The following is a 23176-nucleotide window of genomic DNA, read 5'->3' on the forward strand; positions in this document are numbered from 1 at the left end:
CCTCTGCCTCCTTGCAGCAAACAGCCTGGCCAGCTTCAGCACAAGCAGGTGATTAGCAGTTGGATCGGCTTCCCGGAATACTACTAGCTGTTCCAGGCTGAGGAGATTGCCGCTGCTCATCTCCATCTCCACATTCCCATTTTCGACCTCTGGTGTCTGGTTTTTGGCCTGTTCCAGGTGGCAGGGATCACTGCGCCGCCATCCCCACCACCGGGTACAGACTGAAAATGGGGCACGTGGAGGCGGCGATAGCATTGGGCGGTGACACCAATATCTGCAGCCTGGAACAGCTGATCAGCGGTATTCTGGGAGGCCGATCCAACTGCCAATCAGCTGCTTGTGCTAAATCAAGCTGTGCTGAAGCTGACCAGGCTGTTTGCTGCAAGGAGGCTAATTGCTGAGAGGCAGAGGCTAAAGGATGGGGGCTGGTAGGTGTGCGGTGCTTCAGTAACATTCACTCTATAAGACGCACAGACACTTCCACCCACTTTTTTGGGGGGGAAGAAGTGTGTCTTATATACTGAAAAACAGGGTAATTTAGCATTTCCAAGTTTTTATGACAGAAGCTAAGTTGCTGCAATCACATCTTTTTTCTTCAATATAAAATGTGATTGATTTTGTGTTATTAGTTGCCTAGCACGAGGCATCATTATGAACTGCTGCTACAAGTAAAACAAGATGAAATTTAGAAACAAAAAATATTAGGGAAATGAATGCTTAATAAGAGGTTCTGGCCTGAAAGTAGTAAAATACAAAAATGAAAGTAGCCAGCATACCATGCTATACTTGATTCTCTACAATTTATTATACACATTTACAATCCACAAATACATAAAAAAATCTGTACACATCACATTACAATACATACTAGCCACCAGTTGCTAGCTAATCAGAACACTCACAGGACCTGATTACAACTGCCTTAGAACAGGCAGAGGACTGTTCTCCTGGGCCTGGGATTTCCCCAGTTACACATTCCAGGACAACACACACTGATACACATGTCCATCCAGAGCCGTGTCTCATTCACAACCAGGAAAATTCTCATTCAGATGCCAAAGCCTGGGATGTTTCCTGCTTTTGCGTCATTTCTTCATCTTCATGTCTGCTTCAATGGCACAACGACGCCCTCTAGTTCCCCCATCCTGTTCAAAGGGAGAGGGGAAAAAACTGTTACCAGAAAGACATGCAAAGGACAGAGAGGCTTGGCTGCTATCTGTGTTAGCAGGAAAGACTCAGCACCTAGTCTGACAATACTGCTTTCCTTCCTATAACACAGAGGATTCTTTTCTGGAATGGAATTGTGGGATTTCTGTGTCAGCTCAGGAGCAAATGGGGGAAATATCTATTGTGGCTTGTTTGGGGAGGCTTGGAAATTATACTTGTTATTTTTCTTACATTTGAACAACATATGCTCATTTCTGCAAGTGGACAGAAGGGATGTTGTCTAACATACCTGATCAACTGCTGCTCTTTACAGAAGATCTCTTCCAGATGCAATACCCTGGCACTATTTTCCCTAGCATCTCCTCACAGCGGCTCTCCATGAATGTAGGGCAGTCAGATAGCTTACTTCCATTTGCTGCCCTCTCCATCTGGCTGCCTGTCCTCATGTTTCTCTGTCTTAATAGATAAGTATTAGAAATGTCCTCAACCCTATTCTTTTGGCTGGATGATGAACCTGCCAAAATGTAGTTTTGGCATATTGAGAGACAATGATTGCCCTGATTACCCATGAAAGGAACAAACAAACCACTGTATTTTAGTTTTGTGATAGTTATATATACTATTCATCTCAGAAATTTGGTTCTCATGAGTCAGACTCTTGGAATTGAAAGGAGGCAGTGAAACCAATGTCTTATTTAGCACACAATTCAAATTAAAGTATCTATAACAGATAGCCAAGGTTTGCTGGAATACATCCAATAATGATTAGCCCACCATCACTTTTGCTAACTGTATGTCAAATTACTTTTACTGTTAGGAAGGTTTTTTTTTTCTCAATTCACTCAGAATCTGTGTTTAAGCCCATTATATTAAACATAATGTATTTTAATTTGGCTTCAGTGTAGCATGTTGTGAAAATCCAAAAACTGGTGGTTAATTCAAAAACGTTTAGCTTTAGGAAAGTATCTAAACCAAGCTACTGTGTTGTTGAAGGACTGCAATGATGAAATACCAACTCTGAAAAAAAAACCTTAATGAAACCAGTAGTGGAGAGGAATAAAAGAGGAAGCAAATTAAAGAATATTTACCGGTTTTTCATCTTTAAAATATGGGAGGAATAGATCTATTCAATATATTCTCCTACACAACCAATAAATGTGTATGCCATATATAACAACATTAAACATAAATGGCTGTAAAATTGATACATGATCTCAAAGCGACTTCAAATATCAATGATATATTCCAACTGTGGCTATGAAATTTTATCTATTATGCTCTGTTATTGCTTTTAGGTTTTGCTATGGTTATGTCATACTGTATTTTTACATAACTTATTTAAAGTTTAAGTTTTTCCAATGACACTATATTCTGAAGTTCTGAAACATTTAAACAAAGAAATATATTTCCACCTAATTATAACTGAAAAATCAGACAATTTGTAAAAATTAGTTCTCAACTATTCAGCTAGGCAAATATAGTTAGAAAACCACAATATGCAACGTAAAGATCATTCAGCAAAACAGGTACATGCATATCATCTACATACATTACTTTTTTCTAGAGTGGATATAGCAAGGTACAATCCATAAAGCAAGGTTAGCAAAACATTGCAACAATATGCAATGTACATTGGAACAACGAATCCAAGAAAAACATACATAAGTTTCACAAGAAACAATGTTCTAATGGGAAGTAAGGCTCAAACAGACAGCAACTTACAATCAATCCGAAATGGAACAATTATTAGGCGGAGAAACTGAAACTGAAGACGACAAACTACAACATAAAACCTTGGATCTTTTAACAAAGTCTGTTTTTTAGAGCACAAATAGGATTCTATTTCTCCTGATTTTTTTAAATAAAATATTTATTTACATAAATTACCTTCATTTTCAAATGAACCATCATAGTCACATTTGAAAACATTTAAAAATACTATTGCATCATATGATTCTAGTATTTTCTTGCTAAGAATTGAATTAATGAATTCTCTGTTTTATATTTAATTTGTTAACTGTTTGTTAACAAATACTTTTTTCTGCCATTCTCTTTTTAACAACAGCCCTATAGAGGAGTTAAGCTAAAATTTAATGATTGGTTTAAAATTGTCCAAAGCATTACAAATTAACTAGGGTTTGAACAGAAATCCTCCTGCTACTTATTCAACTAACAATACAACACTTATCCTCAATTCTTTAGAACTTTCTGAAAGATATACAGTGGGGCAAAAAAGTATTTAGTCAGCCACCAATTGTGCAAGTTCTCCCACTTAAAAAGATGAGAGAGGCCTGTAATTGACAACATAGGTAGACCTCAACTATGAGAGACAAAATGAGAAAACAAATCCAGACAATCACATTGCCTGATTTGGAAAGAATTTTTTTGCAAATTAAGTTGGAAAATAAGTATTTGGTCAATATCAAAAGTTCATCTCAATACTTTGTTATATATCCTTTATTGGCAATGACAGAGGTCAAACGTTTTCTGTAAGTCGTCACAAGGTTGGCACACACTGTTGCTGGTATGTTGGCCCATTCCTCCATGCAGATCTCCTCTAGAGCTGTAATGTTTTGGGGCTGTCACTAGGCAACACGGACTTTCAACTCCCTCCAAAGGTTTTCTATGGGGTTGAGATCTGGAGACTGGCTAGGCCACTCCAGTACCTTGAAATGCTTCTTACGAAGCCACTCCTTTGTTGCCCGGGCAGTGTGTTTGGGAACATTGTTATGCTGAAAGACCCAGTCAAGTTTCATCTTCAATGCCCTTGCTGATGGAAGGAGGTTTGCACTCAAAATCTCACGATACATGGCCCCATTCATTCTTTCCTGTATACGGATCAGTCGTCCTGGTCCCTTTGCAGAGAAACAGCCCTAAAGCATGATGTTGCCACCCCCCTGCTTCACAGTAGGTATGGTGTTCTTTGGATGCAACTCAGCATTCTCTCTCCTCCAAACACAACGAGTTGCGTTTCTACCAAACAGTTTCATCTGACCATATGATATTCTCCCAATCCTCTTCTGGATCATCCAAATGCTATCTAGCAAACTAGATGGGCCCGGACATGTACTGGCTTAAGCAGGGGGACACGTCTGGCACTGCAGGATCTGAGTTCCTGGCGGCATAGTGTGTTACTGATGGTAGCGTTTGTTACATTGGTCCCAGCTCTCTGCAGGACATTCACTAGGTCCCCCCGTGTGGTTCTGGGATTTTTGCTCACTGTTCTTGTGAACATTTTGACTCCACGGGGTGAGATCTTGCGTGGAGCCCCAGATCGAGGGAGATTATCAGTGGTTTTGTATGTCTTCCATTTTCTAATTATTGCTCCCACAGTTGATTTCTTCACACCAAGCTGCTTGCCTATTGCAGATTCAGTCTTCCCAGCCTGCTGCAGGTCTACAATTTTGTTTCTGGTGTCCTTCGACAGTTCTTTGGTCTTCACCATAGTGGAGTTTGGAGTGTGACTGTTTGAGGTTGTGGACAGGTGTCTTTTATACTGCTAACAAGTTCAAATAGGTGCCATTAATACAGGTAATGAGTGGAGGACAGAGGAGCCTCTTAAAGAAGAAGTTACAGGTCTGTGAGAGCCAGAAATCTTGCTTGTTTGTAGGTGACCAAACACTCATTTTCCACCATAATTTGCAAAAACATTCTTTCCAAATCAGACAATGTGATTGTCTGGATTTGTTTTCTCATTTTGTCTCTCATAGTTGAGGTCTACCTATGATGTCAATTACAGGCCTCTCTCATCTTTTTAAGTGGGAGAACTTGCACAATTGGTGGCTGACTAAATACTTTTTTGCCCCACTGTAACTGGCTATTTCTGGAATTCCCTGTCCAGAGAAAATCAGCTCTATCCAAACTTTAACAAGGTTTCTTTTTTTAATTAGATTCTATTTAAATTATTTATGTTCAAGGAGGATGAATAAGACTGGTATGATTCTGTATTTAAATATTTGTATTGATTTTTGCTGACTATCTAAATGTTTCGTTGCAGTTTTATTTTATTATTATATCTCTAAAAACACCAAATATTCTGCAGGCAAGTATGGAAGAACAATGTAAAATGCTGCAAATCAAGATACTACTAAGTTACACTCATTTTATTTATTTTCAATAACCCAGTTTGCCTTTTCAAAATGCTGAAGACAATCTTACGAACTACCATATATAGTACAAAGCTATAAATGTAAAGCACAACAGGGCCTTCCACCCAAAAATGACAAGCCCTATCTCTATTATACAATTAAAACATTTTAAAGCAGAACTGAGTGTTTCTTAGATTTCACTAACAAAAGATCTAGAATCTTCCTATCGTTTTAGGAAGGCCTCTCTCATGTATTCAATATTCCCAATTTTATTGTAATTGTGATTGTTAGGTACTTACAAAGAGGGAAAGAAGGAATGCTGGGGAACCCATAGGGCCATTGTCCTATTAAGAAACAAACAAAGAGGTAAATGGATTTGACGAGAATGAATACAAAATATCTAAGCTCCTAATTGTAACTATAGTCACTGTTTCGTATATTTTATATGCAGACCCAGGAATCTCCAATTCATAGGATACTATTAGGCAGGTAAGTCTTAACAATTTAAATATCAAAACACCAGGAGTTTTGTGGTTTCAAAAGCTATTTAAATCCTCCCATGCCTGTGAGAATATTAAAAATCAAGATTCATTAGCTCTTATTGATCCTACCTTTTCCGAAGCATCTTGTTTCCGAGTAGAATCTCGTCCACGGAGACTTTTTGCACTGATCCCAGACTCATTCGTCTGCATGATCAACTGAGTGGCTAGAAATTGCTAAAAACAAAAACCATAGCACAATATGCATTAGGATTCAGAATGAACAGAAAGTTTCATTCTTACCATCCTACCAAGATGATAAGAACAGCATTTTACCATCATAACATTGGAAACAATTAGGCTGTTTTTAACCTTCTTTAATTCTTCTTGCTTGTTTTGAAATAATCAGGTATCAGTCTTGTAAGTTAACCTATTTTTCTATTCTATGCCAGAGAAACATTAATAATACCAAAAGAAGGAGCCCACTCCCCTAAAAAGATTAACATCTCCCATGTCAAATCAGAATGTTATTCAATGAAGACATTACATTGTGCCTTTACCTGAATCTGCTCTAAGACATCTCGCTGCATTTCCACAGCCATGTGATAAACATCATGATCAGAGCTATTGTACATGACAGCATTTTGGAACATCAGCATAATATCTCGTTGGAACTCTGCTGTGGTTCTTATCAACCCATTCTCAATATTTTTCTTGATTGTTGACAAATCCATTGGCCTACAAAAGAATCAAGCTTAAAATTAAATGCATTAAAAATGAAGCGCATTATGAGCGGGCTCCAAGCCTCAGAGTATCACCTAAATTAATTGTGCTGTCATGTTTTCCTCTGCTATTTTATTATTAGACTGAATAGGCCCCAGGCCAGATTATAAAAGCAGTAGCAGACCAAGGACTAGTGTTGATAGGTGGCTCAAAATCAATATGAAACAAATACTAACCTCTGTACAATACTATGGTAGCCTGGAGCAATATCATCAGTCACGGGCTGTAAGAAGACATTGGCATACCTGTTCAAAGAAGACATATTAGTCCTAAGAAATATTAGTCCTAAAATAGACATATTAGTCCTAAGCAATAAACATAATTCCCACTTATTTATTTATTTATATTTCACCTTTGTTATCTTTACAAATAACTCAAGGAGGCAAACATATCCAGCACGCCTTCCTCCTCCTCCTCTTTTACCAACAAAAGCAACCCAGTGAAGTGAGTTGGGTAGAGAGAGTGATGGGCCCAAGGTCACCCAGTTGGATTTCATGGCCAATGGAAGAAGTTTGGAAAACTTTTCTAATATACTACCCATTTATTTGCTCAATATACTGTATAAGGAAGAAAAAATGCAACTGAAAGCCTGGGACATGAATTCCAGAAAAAAACAGAAGTGCACATTTGCACCAGGTGTTATAATACAGTACAGCAAAGCTGTAATAAATACTAGCAAGCATGCAAAAGGCAAGCAGATGCAGCTCCAAGCAAAAAGATGCTAACCTCTATCACCAGATACACACTGCTTTTGAAAGCTTCTGCCAAAATTAATTCATTTCACACATTTTCTAATGCAGCTCTATGTGCCTGATAAGGACTTTTTGGTAAAGAAGTTGTTAAAGTAAAAAATGGACTTCAGAGGCTGCCAGATTATGTGCTAAAGGCTCCATGAGTAAGTCTAGACTGTAAAGTTTTTTGAAAACATTTTAATAATAAAAATAAATTATCTCTCTCTCTCTCTCTATATATATATATAAAATATTTGATAGTTGCAAATAGGAAGCATGCAATTAAGAGGTTCTTTCCACTCCATCATCCTACACAACACAAGCTTTCTTTCAAGATGATGCTTGTTGTGACACAACATTCCTATTTCTGTTTTCCAGAACCAAGACAAGACCAAGGTTGCTGATTTACCTGTGATTAGCAGCTGCTCTCCAAACCAGCATAATAGCCTTCTTCCAGATTTTTTGTGCCTGAATAGCCTCCTGATCCTCACTGCAAACAGAGCTAGAACAAGACAGGAAAAGCCATTTGTCAGAAAAGAATACAAGTACTTTACTTCCTGAAGTAAAACATATAAAGGATCTAGTAATGAACTCAGTGGTAATCCCCATCTCTTTTACATTTTCCTGCAAAAAGGATGGCTGCTCTCCTCGAAGCTGGAGTCTAACCATGAGGCTCCACCAGAAATCAGCAACTTATTAGACAGTGTTCTAAATTAGACAGGTTGCAATTAATACACACTACATACTATGGTACAAAGGGACAAAACTATATCTAGCTTTCAGACAGCTAGAGTTTGCTCTGGGGTATCTACTGAATAGCTGGAGATTGACTGATACTCACAACTGTGAGGAGGCAGGGCTGCTGGGAATGGAATCAGCCAGTGTGTGAGATTGCAAAGGTGCATTATGGATACTGAAGCCATCATCACTCTCACTCACAGGGGGCTCATTGTCCATTTCTGAGAGATATCCCTCACCCTGATCTTCCTCTTTGGGCTCCTCCAAACTGGCAGCCTCGCTGGCACCATCCTCCTCATCCTCTTCACCCTGAGCATCCCGAAATACAGGATTAAAAGTCTAGCATGTCAGCCCAGCCAAGATGCAACTGCCAACAACAGCACTTGCACCAGCCTCCAAAGATAATGGTTGCAGGGAAAGCAAAAGCTTCATGCAGAAACACCCCCCCCACACACACACACCCGTGTATGGCAGAACATGCTCAGAACATGCCAACAGCTTCCCCATCTAATCTGTACTGCCTGATTAGATGTTCAGATGGAGCTCTGCCTCACATATCTGAATATGGACCAAGAGCCTTTTCAAAACCAGGACCTTTTCAGCAATGGCATCATCATCAAGCAAAATCCAGCCATTCCTTTAGATTAACAGTAAATACTGTAGTTCTTTTCCCACAACCCATTTGCAGCTGCCCTTACCCACCACTAATCTCCCCCATCTACCCTGCTTTCATCTGCACCTTTGCAAAGAGTAAATAAAATACCTTCAGCTGGTTTTCAAAAAGAGCTTGTGCTTCATTTTTCATTGATTCTGACAAGAAAACAATAGGTGAAATGCTCATAATGTTAAAGGATATGCTCCATCAGATCCACATAAGTTGCCCTTCCTGCTTCCCAGTCTAGCCAATGCAGTTACCTGACAGTTCATATTTGTGGTGGACATCTGGCTGTGAGGAATCCTCACTTGCACTTGGAGCATGTGGAGAGGAAGTCTCCTCATCAGGGGGAAGCTAGAAAGAAAATAATTTTTGTTGTGTAGGACAATGAAAGCAGGCCAGGAGGCTGAAGTGACAGAACCCCCAACTGGGTAGCCCCATGTATGCCTATCCAGACAGGGGACTTCTTGAAGACCTAACCAATGACCAGAGCTCTGGATGGGGTGTAATCTCAAGGGGAAGAAAGGTAGTATATGATATTAGGAATTGCCTTCTAGTTGCTGAGAATCTTGGGCTTCATTTATGAAGCAGCGAGGGACATTTCTAGACCAGTGACTGCACAGGGACATTTGTACTGTCTTCAACCAAAGAAGAGAACTCAGTACAATTTTAAAAATACTGTAGCTGGGACATTGTGACTCCTAGATACTTCTGGTTAATAAACAATGATATATTATGTAAAATAATAACTGATCACAAATGTTGTATATTGGGGTTAACATTCAATATTGAATTTCAATGTCTTGGCACCAGAACAATACAGTGCCAAATTTAGCCAAAATGTTAAATGGAACCAAACCTAGTACATGGGCTACCCTTTCCATTTCTTACTTACAAATTCTAAATTACCCATAGCTTCTTTATTGATTTACCTCTGCTTTCACACTGCCATGATCCATGTCATCTTTTGTTGACTCTGCATCCATATCAGAGCCTGTCAAACCAACCACTGTTGTCTCTTCATCTTCAGATATATGGCCCCTCAATTCAGAAGCTTCACTTGTTCTAGCTGCTAGTACAGCGGCTTCTTCGGAGCCCAAACGTACCTGCCCTTGTTCAGCAGGCTCAGTTTTTATATCTGCTCCCAAATCTCCAAGGCTCATCAGATCTCGGATCCCTTTTGCTTCTAATTCCTCACAGTCTGGTCTTTCTTGCTTTATTGTTACTGTCATTTGGGGCATCTGGCTCTGCTTCTCGTGCTCCTGTTGGATTGGATGCTCCCGCTGGAGGGGATGCTCCCAAGGACTGGTCAGAGACTGAGGATCCTCAATTTCTTCACAGAAAGACAAGGCAGCCTCTACCGCTGCTACATCCAAGACTTCAGGATGATCATCCACCTTTTCAAACAAGAACATAAGAAGCAGAAATAGATCATTTGTGCAATAGAGAGGTAACTGGGACTACAGGGGTGAGGTTCTAACTGTTCTACATGACAGAATGCAGTGATAATATGGATGGAAACATTTTTTACCACTTTCTCGCACATCAGTCATACTATTACAGATGGATAACTATGTAAACCAGTGGCTTTTGGATTGTGAAAGATTATAACAAACGCAAAGCTTCTATTTAAAGGAAATTATTTCCAATTTTGGCTGTGATTACTAAATCTGTGGGCCTCTATTTTTCATCAGTCAAAGAAACTTAATATATTTTGAGCTGAAACTATCAGTTCGGGTAGTTAAAACAATGAGGGAAAGTAAACCAGGCCTTTTCAATGAAAGAAATTTATTATTATTTATTTGTCTTGTATGCCGCCCTTGTTAGAAACTAAGACTAAAAGCTCAGGCCTCTGGATAATTACCTTGTCCTCAATGATAGCTATGATGTCCCCAACAGTTTCAAAATCAAGTTCTTCCCCAGTGTAGGAAGGCTCCTCCCCTGTGTAGGAAACGGCAATATCCATCTTCTCAGCCAGATCCAGGTCTTCTTTGCTATCCATGTGGTCTTTGGAAGTCCCTACAGCACCAGATGCCCCAGAGGCTAGGCAGTCTTTCTTGATGGAATCAATGATCATGGAAATTTCACTGCTATCCATTGATACTGTCACAGTGTGAGGATCAGGCACTGCCTCCATGGAAACACAGGTGTTGGGCTGATTCACTGGACAAGAGTGACAAGTCAAGTGAAAGCCTGGCAGCTGCAGCAATCAGCAATGTGGGTCAGATCAAGGCATCAAAAAAGCATTCCACAGCCCTGCATTAAGGCACATGCAGGCTGGTACCACTTTCTCTCCCCTCCCCCAACAAGTTCTGAAATCAAAAGAGCTATTTCTTAGCATCAAAGCCTAATTCTAGTCCCACCGCAGTACTTTTACCATAACCCTTTCTTTCATCTGCTCTGACTGAAACTCACGAGAACTTTTCCTTAACAGCCTTGAACCAATCATTTGCTCTATAATTAGCATGATGATACTGAAGTCCAGCCATCTATCACTCTGCTATTAAAATTAGATGCCCACAGCCCACATTCATACAGCCCTTCCTCTAAATCAAGGGAAACAGTCTTCTGTTAGGTACTGAGTGGCATATGAGTGCAAGGACGCACCTGTCGCTACACTTTCTGGAGTTGCAGCAGATGGCACAGCAGGTGGCGCTTGTAGCGTGGGCACCATGACTATGGTGGCCTGAGACACGGACTCTATAGGGGGAGGCAGGAGTTTGGCTGGAGGTTCACTGGCAACAGCAGAAAAGGAAGCAAGCGATGTGGTGAATTGTGCTGGACCAGCTTCTAAAAGGCGGGAAAGAGTAGGAGCACCTAACGAAGTAGGAAGACAGGAAAGGCACATTAGGCCACAAGCAACAGCTACAAAGCAAGCAATTCCTGTACTTATCCCACAATAGCTCATGCCACAACACTAACATACAACAACACCTTTTACAAAATGGTTATAGGCAGCTATACTGGAAGTCACCTATTAGAATCCCAAAACATACGCAAACAACATCGTAGCATGCTTTCAAGTAGGCATTAATACAATTTATATATCACTGGAAAAATGCAATCCATGTTTTGTTTTGTATCAAAGAGTTCTATTTTATCAAATTGTAAAAAAAAATAAAAAATTATAAAGATATGCAAAATTCTCTCTCGTTCTCAAATTCTACATCATGCTGAAAGTATTCAAATTTACACAGCAAGTAACAGAAGGATCAAATATTACATAACATTCATAAAGCCTAGTTTAAAAATATTGCACTGTACAATTATCATGTTTTCCCAGAACCTAACTTTTGCAATGTTACCGTATATACTCGAATATAGGCCGGCCCGAATATAAGCCGAGGCACCTAATTTTACCACAAAAAACTGGAAAAGTTATTGACTCGAGTATAAGCCTAGGGTGGGAAATGCAGCAGCTACCGGTAAATTTCAAAAATAAAAATAGATACCAATAATGTTTTTGAATATTTATTTCAAAGAAAAACAGTAAACTAGCTCTGGGACATTGTTATGTGGCTGCTTGCCATAACAAGGAGGAGGTGGGACATCGTTGCAGAGCGGCAGGAGGGGGAGGAAGGGGAATCGTAAGACAGCCCTGCATTACATTAGAACGTGAGGAGGGGGGATGGTGCGGTGCGCGCTGCGCAGCAAACTGACACAGAGAGAGGGGAAACTCACAGGGGCGCCGGGCCATTCATGAGCGTCACCCAGCGGCATGGCCCCGCCCCTTTTTCTCCTCCATTTCGGGCAAATTTTTCACTGACTCGAGTATAAGCCGAGGCGGCTTTTTTCAGCCCCAAAAGTGGGCTGAAAAACTCGGCTTATACTTGAGTATATACGGTACATTCACAGGTTTTAAACAGTAGATAAAACAGTGTAAAACAACATGTCCTACCTGAAGCAGCAGGAGTCGCAGGAATAGTGGTAGAAGATGACTGCATTTCCCCACCATGTAATACTGGAAGAACCCCTCCCACTTCCAGGAGGAGACCAGAGCTGCTTGGATGACCAGCAACAACAGAGAGCTCACCCTCTGCCACCTGCCAAAACACATCATATTCTAAAGGTCAACACAGAGAAGATTTAACTTTCTGTAAAGTAACAAAGTCTCACCCAATATGTTGCACCACAATAAATCAAGGTTGAAGCTTTCTTGCCTTTTTGTAGGAATGAAGAAATGCAAATGATTTCGTTGCTGCGTGTAAAAGTTCACCAAGGAGAAAAAGGGGAAATTTTAAAAATGCAATATCTATCCCTATACTAAACAATGTTTTTATGTTGGGTTGGATTTAAATACAGTTCTTTAGAGTGAACACCAGAACAAAGGAATCTTAAATTCTCATGTTAAATGCAGGGAGACTGCACTGTCTCCATTTGCCTAACATTCTAACCTAAATTTGTAGAATACTACAATGGCTCCTGCCTCTAATTATCATACCAGATTGAGGCTTACTATACCGTTCAAAAGTTCTTTCTGAATGATAATCAGCAATGGCTTTTTAATAACTGCATTAACTGGGAGGATAGGAACCAGAATACACTGGAGGATGCATTCCTTGCTTACCAATAAACTAGAAAAATATGTCATGAAAACCAGCTCTAAATAGACTTATGTTGGATTCAAATTTTTGATAAAATACCAGGAAACAAAATTTGGCTACAAAATGGAACAAAGCTGAGAACATCTTTTTGGAAACCAGAGGGAGAACCTTTCCAAATAGGATGATACTCTCAGAAACAAAGAACAGGTTTCGTCAAAACACAAACACACACACACAAGAGGAAGAGATAAATTAACCATGGTGTAAACAGTGAAACAAACATAGGTATATATTATCTTCGTAAAAGTACAGTACCTCAATACAAAGGGTCAGCACCATCATCCAGTGCAACTTTCCTAATATGGCTCATTATACGTCTCTTTTTCTTGCATAATCTCCCACCCCAATAGAAGTTGGTTACAGCTGCGCTATAACTACCTACCTGTATGTATGTATGTATAATTACCATCTCATGGATTTGTGATTCATAGTTTCATCAAAACAAGAGAAAGCAGTTTTTTGAGCTCCATGAATGTTTCCACATTCAAGGATGTGTTCTAAATATAGTAAGTCTAATGCAATCTAATGCAAACTTTAAGCAGCAAAAATGAAGTAAGGTTTCATGCATACTGCACTTTACATTTGTCCTATAATAGTTTAAGAGACACCATTTAAAGGAATCTATAAACTACTAAAACTCTGTGGGTAACCTATAATTGTACAAAATGTTGCATCGTAGGGCAACAATTTTTGAACCATGGTATCTCAAATGACCTAACTTACAGAATGTGTCCAAAATTCGTAATTCAGAACTCCCATGGAATTGAACCTGGCAAATTTTATTAAAATTATGACATAATGCAAACTATAAAAAATGTTATGATAGTTTATATTGTTATAAAATATTTTATTGTCAACTGTGGTCAACTCCTGATTCTTGACTGTGCTATACAGTTCAGTGTGGCCTATTTTCATCTCTGAATATCTCCCTGAATTTTTAAGAACTTTTCCAGTGAAGGCATTGCATTAGAAGCTCTGCCATTGTTCAAGGCATTGAGGAATCTGGTGAGGAAATATCTCTGAAACCAGGGCCTAATGGGTCATGGGTTTTCAAGTCACACATAGCACAGGCAAATTTTCTTTCACTCTATGAAAGAAAAGGTTAGTCCTGCCACCCCTTTCATAGTTTTAATATTTGCAGAATTCATTTGAGATATTTTTATTTTACCTAGATTGAATACATTTGTAACACACAGGAAGTCATGAGTATTCATTCAGCAACCGTTTGAAGATATAATGGTGCTGAATGAATGGTTGTGACCAATTCCAGCCATCCCAGAACCTATGCACTCAAGTGATCACTATGTAGGCGCTTAGCAACTGGTCTGCACTCATGAATGGTTGCAGTACCCCATTATCATGAAATTGGCATTTGAAACCTGTCTTCCTGGTTTCCCCAAAAAGTGAATGGGGAAGCCAGCAGGGAAAGTCACTGGGATAAGTCTTCCATACCCATGCACCCATCCCTAGCCCCTCTGTGTTTGTGCCATGTTTGCCACTTATCCACGCCCATGTACCCTCCCTGAGCATCACACACTTCCCACACCACTTGCACACCCCACCACCCTCCCTGAACGATGATACACCCCTCATAGACCACATTGTGCTCCCCCCCACAACAGCAGCCACTTACCTGCCTGCCAGCCTGCTTGTGAGCTGCCTGGGACTTAACTTCTTGCTGGCTTCCCCACTAACTTGCTTATGGGAAGTCAGCAGGAAGTTGCCTCTCCTAACAACTGTGGGATTTGGTTAACAATGGCAAACAGTACAGCACAGTTTGTTGTTGCTACTGTAAGTGATATGGTCATGCTATATAATTTCATTGCTTAGTGACAGAAATTTCAGGCCCAGTTGCTGTCTTAAGTCAAGAACTATCTGTACAGCTACTCCTTGACTTAGGATTGGTTGCTTAATGACCATTTGAACTTAAAAAAAGTACTTATGATCCATCCTCAAAACTGCCGTACACTCTGTGGTCATGTGATTGCATTTCTGGCACTTGGCAGCTGGCTTACATCCATGGCTGGTTGAAACATCCCATGGTTCCGTGATCACAATTTGTGACGCTTTTGGCCAATTTCTGGCAGATTTTTCAGTTTTGCTTAACAATCATGATTCATTTCACAACCATGTGATTCACTTCACAACTAGTGACTCACTTCACAACTGTTATAAAAATGATAATAAAATCAAGTCCAGTCACCTGGTGCCTCAACTTACAACTGAAATTTTGGGACTCACTATAGTCATAACTCAAGGACTATCTATAACTAAAAGTAACCTGATCCTGAAACATTATTAAAGTAGAGTAATGAGTGAAGCATAACCATTATTAATAAATATTAACCTTACTAAAAGAAAAAACTGTAGGAACAACAGCCTTCCCCAAATCTGATTTTTTGGAATTGGAACTTATAACTACCACAACTAAAGCCCATATTGTCTATGAATTCTGGTGCCATTATGCCCCGAACATGCCAGACTGTGGAAGGCTGATGATCAGATTGGGGACAGTTTTCTCAAATTTGTTGTCCACATGTGCCAAAGTATATTTGACTATACATATTCCTCAACCTGCAAGCACAATAGGGATCAAAAAATTTATTGTTAAGCTTTGCTTAAGTGAGGCATCACACGGCTACACCCAATTTTACTACCTTTTTGCCACGGTTGTTAAGCATGCTTCATTGCACTATGGAAAAAGTATTATCTTGATGCCGTGCATCACTTTCACTCCTAAAATCTATCCAAACTATTCCATTTGAAAAGCTTTGTGCCTTTTCTGGTGAAAGTCAGTCACAGAGATTCCCCCAGATTTTTAAACATGTAAGGAGGGGACTCCATACCAGCCTGGGGCTTGTGGGCAGGAGGCTGCCTTTCTTCAGCAGCTCTGAAAGCAGAGGAGAAGGAGGCGGAGTCGCTTTCTGTCCTAGCATCTTTTTCTGGGTTGAATCATCTGTGACTGGGGTCAAGGGGGCATCCAGGGAGGTGGAGCCCATGGGGGTGTCAGGGATCCCAATGAAGGAAGCAACTGGGGTGCTGGGCAATGTCCCTGGAGTTACCTGAGGAAGAGAAAAACCACACTGTTCAAAGCCACATCCTCACCATCTTGACATGTCCCTGTGACTCCTCCCAACAGGGCCAATGGCACAGCCTATGCCAAGCAGCTCCTCCATCACACTAGCTTCCCTTGTCATTCATGTATCTCTACCTGTTTTTCCCTGTATTAGTACTGTCACCAAAATGTGCCTGTAAAGCAGGAAGTCTGTGAGAGCTGTGGAAAGCTCTGTACAGCCTAATGGCTTCATGTTCCTGCCAGATCTTACCCCTGGACTTGTCTCTTCCACACTGGGTTGAGACAAGTCTCCCAGAGCATACTCTGCTCCTGGTGATGTTGACCCTGCTGGAGAACGGACCATCATTCCCGGCATCCTCCTTGATGGATTTTTAACTGCTTGACGAGCTAGAGAAACAAAGGCAGAAAATTACATTCTAGTTCACATTATTCAGATCAATTAAGAATTGTCAACACAAAATGTGGTCCATTTTTTCACCCCCAAGTCAGTCCAAAATGTATCCTCCTATATTTTTCTCACATCCTTTTTATGAATATGGAACAGGAAAAATGTTCATTACTAGTTCTCTGATAATTTCTTGCTTATGTCCACATTGGACAGGGTTTCTGTTTCATTTCTTCTATGCTACTTTTTGGTACAGGATCATTACAGCAATCTATTGTGCCTTGAGTCCTAAGTCCAGCCTTAAAGACAGTATTGTAAAGAGAAGTCTATGAAATGCTCATCCTTTCCACAGGAAATTTGAAGAGAAAATTGGGATCACCAAATAATTTTGCAGGTCTTAGTTTTTCAAACTGCATTTTACTACTTTTAATTTCTGTCTAAGAAGTTTAATTCTGAGGATCTTGGCTCAACTAAAAATCCAAAATTCCAACTAACCTTGATAAGCAGCATCAGTAGCTTTTCTCTTCACTTCAGCCTCCTCTTCTTCTATTCTTTTTTTCCTGAAAAAATGCAGATCACACATAGTTATGGAAGCAAAACCGGATACTTACCACTCGTATAACTAGTCCTCACTTAACAACAGTAATTGGGAACAGAATTTCTGTCACCAAGCAAGCTGGCTGTAAAGCACAATGTCAAGTGACTGTGCTGTTTAGTAACAGCACTTCTGATTGCTGTCATTAAATGAATCCCACATGGATGCCATTTATGACCTTCTGCCAGTTAACTTTATTTATCAGAAATCGGCAGTGATAGTCATGAATTTATAATATAACCAATAACAAGACTGGATGCTGCAATGTCATAATTGTGAAACAATTGCTAAGCACCCAGATCATGATCATGTGACTGTGGGGATACCCTCATTCAGCACCACTGTAACTTTGAAACAAAGTTGCTGAACAAATGGTCATTAAACAAGAACTACCTGTATATAACACAAACATGGGATAAAAACAGTGAGAAACTCTTCATTTTAAAATCCCTGAAAACAATTTTTAACCAAAATGTAAAAGATGTCAGCTACAGATAGCAGAACCTGTAGGCAATTCATCAAAATTCTACTATAAAGGGCAAATAGCCTGGCAAGGCATGACATGAACACTACGATAGAAGCATAAGAATACATTGCTTATATCAGTAATTTTAATGTATATTTTAAAAAACTTAATTTTTGAGGTTCATTTAAAAGTTCGCTTGATCCTAGACATGGAGTTTGAGAGTAGAAAAGTTGGGGAAAATGTGACAGAACAGAGAAATAAGATAACCCACATCACAATGTCATTGCAAATTTCCTCTAGCCTGTGATCCATATGTCCTGCCTGGATCAGTTCTGCATCTCTCTTTAGCTGCCTGTAAAGAAAATACAGGATGCACAATTAATTTCATTAATTATTAGCCATCGTTCTTGAAGAAAACACAGGTATCATTGACATCTCAAAAATCTGAGACCTACCTGTACTTTTCCTGGGTCTCCTTAATCAGCTTCTTAAGCTCCTCCACTCGTTCTGCTGTCAGTTTTCTCACAATAACATCTTCTATAGTTTCTACAACTTCTCCTTTCTCACCACGCTTTCTTCTACACACAAAATATCAAAAGGGAAGGGAAGAAGACTCTAGGGACCAGTAACAGAAATCCAACCCCTGCAGATGAAGCACCCTGCATTCACGTACATCCAATCTTTCTGTACCTCCTTACCCCAATTACTTATTACTTACTGCTTTTGGTCTTTTGTAAAGCATTACAAAAACTATTGTAAAATTTAAGATTACACTAAAGTAATCTTAAACAAGTACCTATTGGCATGAAAGTTTGTGATCAGAATTAGCTATTCCTGCAGTACTATGTGAACAATTTAATGAGTGTGTCACTTCAAATCTATTTTAATTAGATTCTGGTTAAACAAACATCACAAAATACAGTATATTTTGCTGTATTTTTAATGAAAACATTATTGGAAAAAGTATGAGAAAAATATTCTGAAAAGATCAATAATTAAATAAAAAGCAGAATGCATTCCTGAGTTGCGATTATTTACTCTATTCTTACTTTTAGCCACCAAATCTACAATGTAAATGGGAAGCTGGGATTCAGGTTATTTGAATACCAGCAATATCTTCTATTTGAATGTACCCAAACTATCACAGTTATGGTAATCCTTTAATAATCACTGTCTGGGAGCAGTTTCAACTGCTCTGGTAAATTCACTCTGCTGTCATGCTCTTCAGTTCAAAGGCTAAACACCATGTTAATAGAGATGAACCAGCTTCAAAAATAATTTAGAAGTGCTTTGCACCCAACATTTTCCAGGCTTCCATGGAAGCCTGCCAGCAGTCAGGCTACTTTAACAAATAACAAGGTCATACTGTGTTCAACTTCTAATCTTCCCGATAAGAAATGGTTCAGCATTTAAACTCACTTTGGAGTCTCTGTTGTCTCCAGGAGCTCAGAATATTGTGATGCACAGTGCTAGAAAAAAGAACATATATACATTTTTTTTAGAAATCAGTCACTATAAACAACCCTCAAAAATAATATTTTAACAATGTATAATATAAAACACATTTTCCACATTATAAAGATATTTTTTAAAGTTGTGGAAGAGGACATACTTTCCTGATAAACTATATGGAACTTTCTTTATGTGTAGCAACCAGGCAGAGATGTTGACCGCAGCACTGGCACCATTAGAGCTATCTCCAGAGACACTCTAAAATAGTGGTCTATTAATGAAAATCAATGCAATGTCAAGGGTTTTTTCTCTTTCTTTTTTTGCAATGTGAATGTCCTGTGGAGCAAAGCTCCAAACAGTTTAATCCATGATTTTTATTTCCTAGATGTTCACAATAAGTCTCTTGAGCAGATATTCCCCAATAGTAAAACAAAAGGCCATTATTATGCACAAATGTAGCATTTAATCTTCTTACCTTCTGAGAAAACCAATCTGGTGGACGGCCTTGTTCTGCAAAGGGTTTAATAGCTCGGCTGACAGATACCCTACAGATAAGATGGATTCAAGATTTTCTTTCTCTTTCTCTGTACATCAGAGATGATACATTTTTACTAGAGTGGGAAAAATACTATAAAATACACTTTAAAATTCATTTTGGTTTGTATTCCATTCATAGAGATCTAAGGTCAGATATCTATTCATATTTGAAACTCATTGGATGACATTGGTCAATTATACTCCATTAATCTGATCTACAGTATCTCAGTGTTGATACCTGGATAATTAGAAAAGAAAACCACTATGAGCAATTTGATTCGTTAGGAATAAAAGGGGCTGTAAATGTAAACAATAATAATTATTTCCTACTGCTCTTTTCTATTATACAAGTCCAATTTGAATAAAAATACATCATTCTGTTTTCAAATATAAATTACATGAATTTTAATTAATTCCAGACTTTTGGTTGACATCGCAGCGAGAACACCTGGAAAATAGCGGCACTCTGCTAGGCTCTGTGAAATGCAGCCGGCAACTGCTTGCTGGGAGACTCTATGCAATTTCCTCGCTCATGCAAAGAAAGCTCTCCTGAACAGCAGCAGAAATAGCGACAAAGAACTATAAGAAGTTGATGGGAATATTTAAAGATAAAGATGAGAAAGTTGAGGACACTCAGCAAATGGTGGGAAAAGATGAATACGATACACAGAAAACAGCTGAGAAATTAGGAGTGGTGCAAAATAAACCACAAAAAGATAAAAATAAATTAAAAGCAGAAAAATACTGAAAAGACAACAATAACGAATACTAGGAATCAAATAGGCAATTCATTAAGTGCTTATAATATAATAGAGGGAAAAAGGAAATAAAAACAAATAAAGGGTTATGGATGGATATTCAAAAGACACAGCAGAAGGAGATAAATGATAAGACAGAGGGAATAATCAGTTTCCGTAAAAAGGAAGACATATAGGATTCGAAGAGAGAAATATAAAATAATCACCAAAAAATCAATAAATGATTAAATTCTAGAAAGACTGAGAGATGATGGATAGAGAAATAATATTTTGTAAGGTAGTAATATTGAAAAACAATAGAAATAAGTAGAAAGTTTAAATTGGGAAAATAATAGTTAGTGTATGTGTGTGTGTGTGTATATGAATTTATTATACAGATATAATAAGATTAGGAGATGGAAGACTAGGACTAGGTATATTTAAAAGTATTATGATTAACAGGATAGAAAAAATATATTGGAAAATATAGCCTATAAGGACTATAAATCCAGGGGACTTAAGAGATATAAATTTGGGACTGATTAGATCTTACTGATAATTGGTTTTAATGGTGTTTATAGAAAGTTGAGATATTGAAAATGTGATGGAACACTGAGTGACATTATAATATCAAAATGTTAGGAATTCATAAGTATATAAAAGAATATATTACAATTATAATGAGCACCTTAAGGTTAGAAGTTGAAAGATAAAAAAATTATATATGTAATTGTGAAACATATGTTAACCCAGTCATTACACGGTCCCCCCAAAAATGTTGGTTGTTAAAGAAAAACTGCAAATAAAACTTATACACACACACACACAATTTTAATTAATTCCTCTTCAGATTTGTGTCTCATTCCAGAAGTAGAAATCCAGTAAGACTAAGGTAAGAGTACCAAGTTATATAATCTCTAGCACGTTTCAACAGTCAAACAAAAAACTATGGTTATGTGCTTTTTTCCCTCCAATCTGTGCTTCTGAATATAATCAGAAGTGCTTAATCACTTTTCAACTAAAATTTGAGGCTGGAAAGTAGTACATGATCTGTTGATCTGGCTATTTGCACTAATAAATAATCTCACTTTTCATTAACAGTACTAGGGGGGGGGATTGCAGGTTTTGCATCAGACCAAAGCAACCAAATAATCTCCATCATAGAGTTTGCAGAAAAAATGGGAATGTTTATTGCAAATTATTTTAGGAACCTCTGAAGTATGAGAGTTGAAAATAACAGATATTTCTCATTTCGTTTTCATCAAAATATCTATCACTAATATTGAGTTACACTTTAAAATAATTTAATAGAAAGGGTATTGTAACATGGCTTACTATAAAGTTACTGTAGTTAGTTCTTTTGTTAATATTAGGGATACTGTAAACTGGTACATAGCGGTTCAAATTAAATTATTTTTTATTCCAGTGATGGTCCAGTGATGGAATACAGGTGGTTCTTGACTTACAACCATTCGTTTAGTGACTATTCAAAGTCATAACAGCACTGAAAAAGTGATCTATTACTGTTTTTCACACTTACAACTGTTGCAGTATTTCCATGATCTTGTGATCAAAATTCAGGCACTTGGCAACTGTTCCAGGGTCATGCAGTCACCTTCTGTAACCTTCCTATTTGGTTTCTGACAAACGAAGTCAATGGGGGAACCTAGACTCACCTAATGACTGCATGATTCACTTAATAACTGGAGTGATTTGCAAATTTAACTGTGGTAAAAAAAGGTTACAAAATGGGGCAAAATTAATTTAGCAACTGCCTTACTTAGCAACAGAAATTTTGGCCTCAATTGTGGTCGTAAGTCAAAGATTACCTATACTCTCAACTGTTAAAATCACTAACAGCTTTCGTACTTATTTGGTATTTAGAACAAGAAGGTTCGCAAATCGCTGTCTGATTCTGCACCATTGAAGAACATGCACTACATGCTATTTTAAGCCATTAATATTGAATACAACTTGGCAGCAAATGTTCGAATCCATTAACAGTATTTTTCTCACCAGTTCTGGTCCCCACTTCTCATGACAGAAGAAGCCAAGCACAGCTTCTCTCGAATAGACCACGGTTCTGTGGGCCCGGCATTCATCAACTTGTGTTCTAGTAGCGGGGGAAAAAATCATAATATTGCTGTAGGATGAGGCAAATTCTACATTCCTGATCTACCTGAAGAAAAAACCCAGATACAATTATCTGGGAAACTCTGGGAATAGGAGAAGGAAAGAGTATTAAATATGTTCGACACGTTACTTATAAAAAAATAGTAAAGGCGAAATTAAATTAAAAAAAACATTATTTCGCAAATGGTCCCTAGAAGGCAAAAAAGGTGGTTAAAGGCAAACTCCCTGCGTGCAATTGACAGATATACAGGATGAAGCTTGGCTGTACACAGCTGCGCCAGATGCCCCGCTGGTCCTCAGAAATGTAAGGCAAGATATAAAAAGGAGGCCCTGATACTTTTGCCCTTAGCCAGAAAAAAGATCGTTACTCACTACCCGCTCCGGCCGCCATTTTCGCGAAAGGACGACAGATTCCGAACCTCGCCACACATCGAGTCCCCAACGTTAGGTCTCGGCTCAGAGCGGTAGGCGGTCCGTTCTATTCAAGGCCTCCTCCTATTGGTTGATTGCGGAGGGGAAAAATGGTGGCCGGAAACAACGGGGTTTAAAA

At 38.7% G+C, this 23176-nt stretch overlaps 1 protein-coding gene across 5 annotated transcripts; it reads right to left on the reverse strand.

Annotated features, from left to right (window-relative positions):
• Window positions 1-781: 781 nt before the first annotated feature.
• On the reverse strand, window positions 782-23124 carry BRD8 (bromodomain containing 8). 5 transcript variants are annotated; one of them, XR_015695927.1, is made up of 23 exons: window positions 22999-23124; window positions 22510-22606; window positions 19695-19764; window positions 19187-19236; window positions 18223-18345; window positions 18039-18119; window positions 17202-17266; window positions 16572-16708; window positions 16092-16307; window positions 12540-12684; window positions 11249-11458; window positions 10506-10804; window positions 9574-10038; window positions 8902-8995; window positions 8750-8796; window positions 8090-8295; window positions 7658-7750; window positions 6694-6762; window positions 6295-6472; window positions 5867-5971; window positions 5555-5599; window positions 1457-1623; window positions 782-1145 (listed from the first exon to the last, which is right to left on the reverse strand). XR_015695927.1 is itself a non-coding variant. In XM_014061951.2 (22 exons), the coding sequence occupies exons 1-22, from the start codon at window positions 23015-23017 to the stop codon at window positions 1086-1088; spliced, it is 2874 nt and encodes a 957-aa protein (XP_013917426.1). In that variant the 5' UTR covers window positions 23018-23124; the 3' UTR covers window positions 782-1085. The 5 variants fall into 5 exon arrangements, 4 of the variants coding, with proteins under 4 accessions (XP_013917426.1, XP_087565431.1, XP_013917428.1 ...); XM_014061951.2 differs by lacking the exon at window positions 1457-1623; XM_087709305.1 differs by lacking the exon at window positions 1457-1623 and having other exon boundaries at window positions 10506-10834.
• Between the last annotated feature and the right edge of the window lie 52 nt (window positions 23125-23176).

This window comes from Thamnophis sirtalis, unplaced genomic scaffold (assembly GCF_051295495.1).
Source record: "Thamnophis sirtalis isolate CommonGarterSnake01/CBP01778 unplaced genomic scaffold, rThaSir2_p1.2 scaffold_3, whole genome shotgun sequence".
Lineage (NCBI taxonomy): Eukaryota > Metazoa > Chordata > Lepidosauria > Squamata > Natricidae > Thamnophis > Thamnophis sirtalis.

Excerpts from the sequence above, each read along its gene's own strand:
- BRD8 (XM_087709305.1), bottom strand. Across the intron at positions 17,267-18,038 it reads ATTTGCAATGACATTGTGAT|GAAAAAAAGAATAGAAGAAG; the intron begins GTGGGTTATCTT and ends GCATTTTTTCAG. Across the intron at positions 6,473-6,693 it reads TACCATAGTATTGTACAGAG|GCCAATGGATTTGTCAACAA; the intron begins GTTAGTATTTGT and ends ATTCTTTTGTAG.